This window comes from Eulemur rufifrons, chromosome 11 (assembly GCF_041146395.1).
Source record: "Eulemur rufifrons isolate Redbay chromosome 11, OSU_ERuf_1, whole genome shotgun sequence".
Taxonomy (NCBI): domain Eukaryota; kingdom Metazoa; phylum Chordata; class Mammalia; order Primates; family Lemuridae; genus Eulemur; species Eulemur rufifrons.
The window spans coordinates 1,863,797-1,874,342 of record NC_090993.1 but is presented as its reverse complement, the minus strand read 5'-3'; the positions used below and the strand labels follow the sequence as shown (position 1 = coordinate 1,874,342).

The window sequence follows — 10,546 nt, the reverse complement described above, 5'->3', positions numbered from 1 at the left end:
AAAGGTATGTCTTCCCCAAGGGGAAATATGTATCTCCAAGTATTTTTATCCCCCAAATAGAATATTTCAGGAAGAAATGTAATACTTTTAATTGACATCTAGTTTCTTAATTGATATTCCACATCTAAATAATCTGTGATGATTTTCAAGGGTCTTTTTACCTCCAAGGCAAGTTGATTTGCTTTTAAAACTGTCACTCCAGGAAAAATATCTCCTATAATCTTTTCAAAAAGTGGGACATCTTCAGGAGGACATTTTGGTAAACTAGCTTCTCTTACAGCCTCAATAATGATCAGAGTTTCATCTGTTTCAGAAGGATTGTCACCGGTGTCACTTTAATGGTATAACAAACATAAAGAACAAATTAGTAACTCTGTTTTGCTGACATTAAAGACAATTAATATTCTTTTTTAGGGTGGCTATCCTGATGTCAATTACATGTATCCTAATAAGAGAGAGGGAGAGAGATACAGTGACATGCAGAACAGGGGATGTGCAGATGAAGGCTGAGACGGGAGTAACGTGGCCTTAGCCAGGAACCACCAGAAGTTGGAAGAGGAAAGGAATAGAATCTGCCCAGGAGTCTCTGGAGAGAGAGCGGCCCTGCCCACGATATTGATTTCATTCTTCTAGCTTCAGGTACCGTGAGAAAATATATTTCTGTTGTTTTAAGACACCAAGTTTGTGGTAATTTTCTATGGCAGCCCTAGGAAATATATACTGCTTTTTGGATTTTTAAAATTTAAACACCTTGATGATTTGAGAGTCAACCTTATGTTCCTATCAAATACCAACATCATTTTTCACAGAATTAGAAAAAACAATTCTAAAACTCATGTAGAACCAAAAAAGAGCCAGAATAGCCAAAGCAATCCTAAGCAAAAAGAACAATATAATTTGTAGCAACCAAAACAGCATAGTACTGGCATAAAAGTAGAAACATAGATCAATGGGTCAGAATAACTAACCCAGAAATAAAACCATATGCTTACAACCAACTGATCTTTGACATAGCAAAGAAAAACATCCACGGGGAAAAGGACACCCTATTCAATAAATGGTGCTGGGAAAATTGGACAGCCATATACAGAAGAATCAAATTAGATCCCCATTTCTCACTATATACAAAAATTAACTCAAGATGGATTAAAAATTTAAATGTAAGACCTGAAACAATAAAAAGTCTTGAGGAAAAGTTAGGAAAAACTCTTTTGCACACAGGCCTAGGCAAGGAATTTATGACTAAGACCCAAAAGCAAATGCAATAAAAACAAAAATAGACAAATGGGACTTAATTAAATTAAAAAGCTTCTGCACAGCAAAAGAAATAAAAGAGTAAATAGACAACCTACAGAATGGGAGAAAATATTTCCAAAGCATGTATCTGACAAAGGACTAATATCCAGAATCTACAAGGAACACAAATAACTCACCAAGAAAAAAACAAACCACCCCACTAAAAAGCGGGCAAATGACATGAACAGACATTTTTCAAAGGAAGATAGACAACTGGCCAACAACATATGAAAAAATGCTCAACATCACTAATCATCAGGGAAATGCAAATTAATACCACAATGAGATACCATCTTACTCAACAGACATCATTAAAAATCAAAAAATAATAGATGTTGGCATGTATGCAATGAAAAGGGAAGGCTTATACACTGTTGGTAGGAATGTAAATTATGATATTATAAATGTGGTGTATTATTTCATTTATTCACATTTTCATTTCTTTCCATCCTATTTTAAAGTTTTCCTTACATGGGCTTTACACATTTCTCTTACAGGTATATTCATATAGGTTTGACATTTCTCATTAACTTACTGCTCTTCTACATGGGGTCTTTCATTCCATTATATCTTTTATTATATAAATGCAAAGCACTTTCTTTTAAAAGCATAGGCTTTATTAGGGAAAGGTACTCAGTGAATTTGTGCATTTTTTTCTTCCTCTTCTTTCATACCCTTAAATAACCTCTACAATATTTTACTATGACACTCTGGGGGCTCCCTGTTTTAACTTGTCATCATTACTTAAAATTCTATAAATTATTTCCCCAGTGGCATATAAATCCTTTTTTACCTAACACTCAATTCAAAATTCAACTGACCATTTGAACTCCCGTTTCTTCTTTCCAGCCATTACTAAAACTGTCTTCAGGGACCTCAAGCCAAAATCATAATGGTCCTATCAAACATTAAAATATTTGAGTAATTAAAATTCACAAAGAAAAACCAGAGCCATTTGAAAATACATGCATGCAGTATATATAGTTAAATTACTGGTCTTTTATTCTATGAAGGGAAACAGTGATATGAATCCAAGAAACCCTCAGTTCTGCTTCTGATGCTCTAATTTCTCTTCCAAACTGATGCTCTTTTTAAAAGTCTCTTTCTTAAGAGAAAGAATAACAAGTATTAAAGGTGTTAAAAACTATCAGTATCTGAATTAAATAGTCTCTGAAATGAAAAGAGATAAATTTAAAGAATATTAAAAGATAAATTTCTCCACATTTTAGGAAAATGTGGCTAGCCGTCCAAACCATTTTGGGTAAGAAGCAAATACCCATTAAGCTGGCATATCCTAGAAGAATAATTGTCAGTGTGGTAGTCAGATCAGCAGCATCAGTAACACCTGAGAACTTCTTAGAAATGCCAATTCTTGAGCCCCCTACCAGACACACAGAATTCAAAGCTTGGGGCAAGGCTCAGCACTTTGTGTTTTAACAAGTCCTCCAAATTATTCTGATGCACAATAAAGTTTGAGCACAACTGCTCTAGATATTAACGTCCTTATATGGAGAAAGTAGTCTATAATTAAAAATAACAGATGTTTGATTACTCCCCAGATCTTGGAGGAAAGGCTTAGAATCTTGATTGACTTTACATTTTGCCTTACACCTAAGCTTGTATATGGACTTCATGTGTTGATAGGAATCCTAGCTCCATTATTTGGTAAGGTCCCAGGGTCATTCCTGGACCAATACCAGAAAAGTATTGTTTAAAGTTATTTTTATATATAATCATCTTCAAATATTTGAAGAAAAGTAGTTCTTTACCTGCTGTGAGAGCTGTTTGCTAGCTAATTCATAAAGGTTAGCTAGCCTTCCAGAGAGTGATTTTGCAGATTTGAAACCAAATGAAAATAGTATTACTTCAGCAACCATTTGATAATGGGGCACCATCATTGCCACTGGGCGAAACAGAGATTTTAAGTTATCCGGAAGCTCTACCCGACCTCTATACCTGAAGAGGAAGAGAAAAACAAACAAAAAACCACCACTTTTCAATTTTTCAAATGAGGACCCACATGATATACTTTTCCTTCAAATAATTCTATTGGCTTTCTATGTGACCCTTAGTAAAACCCACAGTGCTTCCTGGTTGGTCATATTTTCTTCCTGTGCCTCCTCCAATAATTCACCTCACAACAGTTCTCTCTGATTCCCTGGGTTATTGTAGCTTTCATGCAGGTGATTATTGAACTTGCCCAACATCCATTCCCCATAACCACCATATTCTTATTCCCCTTTGCACTCTCATCAGATTTTCTGCCTGTGTCTTCATTGTGAAAAACTGATGACCTTTTCCTTTCTCTCTGAGTATTCATGAAGTAAAAATGTGTCTGGGTCAGAAGGTTAATGTGAAATTATCCACATGAATAGGCATAGACTTGTAGCTATTCATAAATGGTGCCAGTAGTGGAAAGGTTCAGAGGTTGGTGGAGGGTGAATGACAGAGATATGATGTCAGACAACCCCATCTATAGATAAGATTTAAGAAAAGGATTTTGGTCTGTGTCCACTCCCACCAGACTCACTGATACTTACCCAGGATTCACGGTGATAAATACTGCACAAGACATATTAACGCGAACTTCTTTTCCTTCCAGTACAAACCTATAAGACATTACAGTATTCATCACTAGAACTGTTTTCTCTAGTCCAAAGTAGGTTAAAACTACAAGTGAGTTTGGGAACTTTTTAAAAGCTGTGTTACATTTAAATCCAAACAAAGCACACTGGAAAAAAGAGTGGTAAGAGAAAGAAAAGAGGTTCATCTTGAGCCAAAGTTGTAACCACTGCTGGGATTCACATACACTCGATCATGTCTAAAGACATCTGAAGAGCTTTGTGGGGCCTGATGCTGGAAGGTACCCATCTGAATGGGCTGACTTACACAGCGAAAGGAACCTGAGGAGACAACTGGGGTATGAAATAGCTCTGCCTGGATGATACAGTAGAACGCGGAGTGAGGCACAACATAGAGTTCCTACTTCAGCATGGAACATAGCCACTTCCCAAGTCCCCCTGTACCAAGTTAAAACTTTGGGACCACCATGAGACAGAGCCCTTAGCATGGACATCAGTACCCTATAGTTGGCACCAGTTGTAGCGACCATGGGGAAAAATTCTGTAGTGAATTCTTGGATAGTTGATACCAAAGAGGGTGGTCAAAATGGGAAAACGATTGGGACAAAAACTGAGGACTCCCTGGACATAAATGGGGAAGACTTTGCAGAGGCTGAAGCATAACAAAGAGTTGGTGAAATGTGAGTTACTGCGACCGCCAGTTACATCCACGGACTTATGAGGTCTGGGAACACTAGTTTTAACAGTTGCAACAAAATCCATGAGAGTAAAGCCACAAGTTAGTGTCCATTAGCTTAAGTTAGAAATATCTGATTATAATAAAAATTTTAAACCCACAAATCCATTTATGTCCATAAAGTAAATCATGTAAATTTCAAATTTAGCTGCAGAGAAAAAATTTTTGCTTGTATTATGAAACACTGGTAATCCTAACAAATATTGTTACTGCAGATTTTTTCAATAAAAGCACATTAATTCAGAATAACGAGACAAGAGGGGGTTTCAACTGAGCAGCCAGTATAATTTTGTTTTTTAAAAGGATGCAGATTTAAAGGAAAAAAAGCAACTTTTGTTTGGTTTCTTCAAATGCAATATCCGAAGATGAAAAGGTAATAAGAGAATTTAAGCTGGAAAAAAAGTAATTAGAACATATCAATGTTTGCATCAGTGTCCTGGTAGCTCAGGAGACTGTTCCAAAGCTTGGGCAAGAGTTTGGATACCTGTTGCCTTGAAGCTGGCCTGAAAGTTAGAGTCATATATATTTTCATGCAATTTGCCAAGCAGACACTTAAGTGCCAGTCCCTCTGGTATGCGCTTTAAAAAAAAAATCCCCAAAGACTCAAACCCTTGTTGTAGAAAAAAATATTTAACAATAATTAACTAAACAGTAAATGTGTATCAGATTTCCATTCAAAAGATATAAATGCATTCAACAAATACCTGACAGAATAGCTGTCTTTTGCAGCCTTAATTGTTAGGATCAGTGAGGCAATGACAGAGAGAACTTCCACGTTAATTCGATTAAATTCATTGAAACACCACCATGCTCCCGACTGAACTAGGCCAAAGACGAATTTTCTCACTATCTTTAAAAATAAAAAGATTACTGAAATTATTACAAAGGTGAGAAATTTAACTGGGATATTAATTTGTACATGTTCTTCCCATCTTACCCAAATCAAGCAAACACCTTTGGCATTTCCTCCCTGTGAGCATTTTTGTAGGGCTGAGAGCAGCAGCTGCTTAGACTCTGGAGAGCCAACTACTCTGCCTGTCTCTTGTAAAAGCCCAAACACGCCACAGCAAACACATGCTCACAGGGACTGTGCAAACGGGGCCACAGGTGACGGACGGCGCAGAGCCGCTCCAGACCCGCCCCCTGGCGCAGTCTTCCCGACAACTTTCCAGTGTAAAGTGTCCCTTTTCCGAATCAGGTAAAGACTGTGGGCTAGTGGTGGGCTGCTGGCGGGTGATGCAGAGGACTGAGCCGGACCCAGCGTAGAGTCTGGTCCAGACTGCAGTGGGCCCAGCAAAGCCATGTGGCTGCTACTTGGTTTCTGCCAGTCGCCAGGGTGCAGGCCGGGTTGGCTGGGGGTACCAGTGTTCTGTGAGAGACTGAAAAGTCTGGACTGAAATCTATTGATCGGTAGATGTTAGCAACTAAAACAAAACAACAAAGCAAACAAAAACAATGACAGGCCACACAGAACCCCGTGGGCATGGGCTAGGTACCAGTTGAGGACTGCCTGCATTCCTGAGGTGGTTTTGGGAGGCGTCCCAGAGGGAAGGAAGAGGGAATCAGAACCAGCAAGAGAGACCCTTGGACAGGGAGAGATACTGAAGTTGGTTCCTCGCACTGGGTAGCAGGAATCAGATCTTGTCTTTATTTAAAATTTTCATGTTTTGTTCACCATGGGATTTTTTGGCATTCATTTTGACTTTAAAATATTGCATTAAAATATTATCTTGATTATGAGGCTTTCTTGCTTCTCTTTATGTTTTGCTCAGCAGGCAAGTGCCTCCCTCACCTCAGCCTAGACACAGCCCTCCTGGGCCCCACTGGAAGGCAGTTTCCAGGGGGAGGCAAGAGACTATCTGCTAAGTGTTCCAAAAATAATTGAATCAGCTTATTTATGTTTATTGATATTTTTAATGTGCTAAATGAGCACAAATTGGAAATGCAGGATCTGAGTGGTAATGAATGAGCTTTGAACAGCAAATGACAGCAGTAACACGTAAAAGGTTTGAACTGAACACGCAAAACAAATTGCAGTATTTTAAAACTGAGTAAGTTTGTAAGAGACATGCACAGAAGTACATGCAATTTTAATAAAAAATATTTCAGAATGTTATGAGATACGTCTTAGATAATGTGCGAACAAGACTGACCAACTCATAGTCATCATCTCTAGAAACTCTCAAATTTTTGTGTTAATCATAGTAGCCCTGTTCTTAATGATTACCTTTTCAGTAAATAAATGTAGAGTTAGGACTTAAAGTAAATTTACATTCATAAAACAGTACTCTTAATTGTTTTACGTATTCATGTTCCATATAAGATTTTATTTGAAAAGAATCCTACTGTCAAAAAGTTTGAAAACCACAGTCTTAAGGAGTTCACTTGAACTAAAAGCAAAGTGTATGTTTTAAATTTCTTTCACATTCTTGGTTTCTATTCTATTCTATGTTTAAAAGAATTAATAGCATTTAAAGTTCTATTAATACTTAACGTCTCTCTAAGATAGGTATTTTTCTGGTTCTTTTATTCTTCAGTCAACTGTTTTATGTGTACAGTATTTTCTCTTGAGTATATATGTTTAAGCTTTACCTTAAAATCCAAATCCTCAAAACAGTTGAAGACCACACAATGTTTGCCTAAGGCCTGGGAAGCAAAAATATTATTTTAACATATTTCTTAAATTATAGCACAAAATACTAATGCTAAAACTGTTAGGGTATTAAAATGTCTTTATTAAGAAAACTTTTGCAATATAAAGATAAATTAGATACCAAATTTAGAGATTCACAAAACTCGATGTATTATAAATGTCCCATATATCATTATAGTTTAGTCGATTAGTCCATAGGGTGTTAAGGTCATGTTTTTACACAAATTTACAAATAAGAACTATGAAAGGCCGGGCGCGGTGGCTCACGCCTGTAATCCTAGCACTCTGGGAGGCAGAGGCGGGAGGGTAGCTCCAGTTCAGGAGTTCGAGACCAGCCTGAGCAAGAGTGAGACCCCGTCTCTACTAAAAAATAGAAACTATATGGACAACTAAAAATATATACAGAAAAAATTAGCCGGGCATGGTGGTGCATGCCAGTAATCCCAGCTACTTGGGAGGCTGAAGCAGTAGGACTGCTTGAGCCCAGGAGTTTGAGGTTGCTCTGAGCTAGGCTGACGCTATGTCACTCTAGCCTGGGCAACAGAGTGAGACTGTCTCAAAAAAAAAAAAAAAAAAAAAAAAAAAAGAACTATGAAAGAAACATTCTAGTGTCACAAACTATATCCTTTGCTTTTATCAGTTACTAGTACTACTTCTCTCTCTCTCTCTCTCTCACACACACACACACACACACACACACACACAGACACAGTGACATTAATCATTCGCATGTCAGTCAGTATAGCAGTATTTCAAGTAAATACAAAGCATATGTTGGCTTACTGAGATCCCAAGTCCCAGCACACAACAGACATTCAAAACCTAACTGATGAATTCTATGAATTAATGAATGTGCATGTTTATAGAAAAAATATTTAACAATAAGTAACTAAACAGTAAATATGTACATCAATTCCCATTCCAATGGTGTAAAGGCGTTCAACAAATACCTGACAGAATCGCTTGCTGTCTTTTGACAGCTTATGAATAAACATCTTAGTTGCAGGAATGCTGTAAATTTAAGATACCATTGAAGTTTGCGTAACAGGAAAATAAAAGGAACTTTTTATTCTGGATATAGAAGGCACTTACTTTTGCTAGATCTTTGACGGTTTCCGTTTTTCCTGTGCCAGCTGGACCAGCAGGACAGCCTCCTAGATTCAAATGCAGTGCCCCCGTGAGAGTTAGCCAGCATCGGTCTGTGAGAGGCGTAATCACCAACCTTGGGGTACAGCCCAAGTACTCGTAGCCGTAAGTAAAGCTGGCATGTCCTTGAGATACATAGCACAGCTTTTGTTTTTCATTCCACTTATATTGCAAATGTCTGAAAACAATATTATAAATACTCCTATTATTTTGGTAAAATTAGTTTTTTTCACATGCAGAAACATCATCAAGATTAAAAATGGAGTGTTGATTAAAAAATAGAAATAAAAACATTAAAATCAAATGAGTGATGTAAAATTCATCAATGACTGTATTAAATATGAAATATTAGAACTCAGGAGACTACGAACATCTGAGCATGCTTCCCCCTGAGGCAAATGACCTTGCTGAATCGTGCTGCTCTGGTGTGATATCAGCCTAAATGGAAGACTTATGTAAGAATCACCTCAATAAGCGTATTATGATTTCCAACAAGAATGTGACTGAAGACAATATTCATTATAATCTGGATCCTTACTCTGAGGGTACTTGAGAGAAATGCTATTTGTTCCAAATATCAAAAAGTTTGAACTCTGGAGCAATTGATTTGTGTTTATTTTATAACACTGTGGATTGTGTAGCTAACCATAAATTTTCTCCTCTACAAGGCTTTGGAGTTTAATTTACGAACTATTTGTAGCTTTGTGGCATGCGTTCTTGACTCTATTTTATGTCCCCGTGAGTGCTGACTCAATTTTCAAAATAAACACATTTGGGCACCATCACTAAAGAAATATCAAACAATATTTTAGAAAGAGTTCTACATTTGATATTTTTAGAAAACATCAAAACATCATCATGAGATAAATCATTACATTTTTAATAGTTTAGCAGTGTTTTGATTTTTAATTATGAATGGAGTCAGACACAGCATCTTTTCAGAAGTTAGAGTTACTAAAATTCTTACAGGCACTGGTTTGTGCCTGTGTTTGCCTTCTCTCATTCCACTCACTTTCAATTTATGCTACCATACAGTAGCTTGTATATTCTTATAAATATTTTAAAAGCCTTTCTGGAGCAACAGGGCAGATTATAAAGAAAGTTTTAAAATCAGTAAATTTTTAAATTAAGTTTAAATTAAAAACAAATTTTTAAAAAATTTTAAGCTACCACCTTGCAAAGTATCAGATGAGAGGCATATATCCATAAGAAAGAGAGAAGTACTTATTGAAGGAAATGAATTTTTTAAAAGGAATTTTCTATCATAATAATGAGCATTTGTTTTATGAATCAAGTGCTAAAGCATTATTTAAATAGAAGATCAATTTCCAGAGCTTCAGCCCTTCTACTATTCTTCCCCTAAAACAGAGGTTCCCAAACTTTCTCAGTTTACCTCAGTCATTTTTTTCATGATGACCCTAGGCCAAAAGAAATATCTAACAGGTTTTTTATTAATTTTTAGGTCAAACAGCTTAATAAGTATTTTTGTCTTAATGATTTAGTAGATTGTTTTAAAAAACTGTACAAATAAAAGAAAAAAATTCTTTTATTCTTTTATTTCATTCTTAAATACCCAGTTACTTATTAACGGGATGTGTACCCCTATTGTGCACTGCACCACTTCTCAAACCTTCTATCACCTTGGGATCAGATTGGATACTGCCAGCCTCATTTCCTGTGCCATAGTGATTTTCATGGAATATTTAACATCTATATCAGGGCAACTGCCAAAAACCTAGCTTGGTAAGGAGGATAAGAAATCACTGAAAGGTATCTAGCAGAATCTGCCGTTATTATCTGTGAACCTATTTTGAGCTACTAGCATGTTTGATGTCTTTTATAAGTAAATTGCTGTGATTCCTCCAAAAGTTTAAAATAGCTTGCAGAGCCCTTGCAAATTCTCTACAGTGGCTTGGGGCACCTTGGCACACAGTTTGGGAACTGTAACCCTAAACTCAGACACACTTACAAAGCATTATTTGAATCTTCTCTTTCCTAGTTTACTTTTCTGTATATGTTCTTCTACTTTTTAATTTTCATTTTTAAAAAGAGTTAATACAAAGTAATAATGAAATACTAGACTTTTTGAAGAGTAATGTATTCATAAACATGATATATCCTCTTCGGTAATTA

General features: G+C 36.4%; 1 protein-coding gene across 1 annotated transcript in view; it reads right to left on the bottom strand.

Annotated features, from left to right (window-relative positions):
- Positions 1-10,546, bottom strand: part of DNAH14 (dynein axonemal heavy chain 14) — a 190,996-nt gene that overhangs the window by 121,940 nt on the left and 58,510 nt on the right. The window contains exons 28-34 of the mRNA XM_069484603.1: positions 8,360-8,591; positions 7,207-7,260; positions 5,319-5,464; positions 3,837-3,905; positions 3,066-3,252; positions 2,118-2,194; positions 162-333 (exon numbers count right to left, since the gene is read on the bottom strand). Of these exons, the coding sequence (XP_069340704.1) occupies positions 162-333; positions 2,118-2,194; positions 3,066-3,252; positions 3,837-3,905; positions 5,319-5,464; positions 7,207-7,260; positions 8,360-8,591 (937 nt within the window). The remainder of the gene's footprint in view (positions 1-161; positions 334-2,117; positions 2,195-3,065; positions 3,253-3,836; positions 3,906-5,318; positions 5,465-7,206; positions 7,261-8,359; positions 8,592-10,546) is intronic.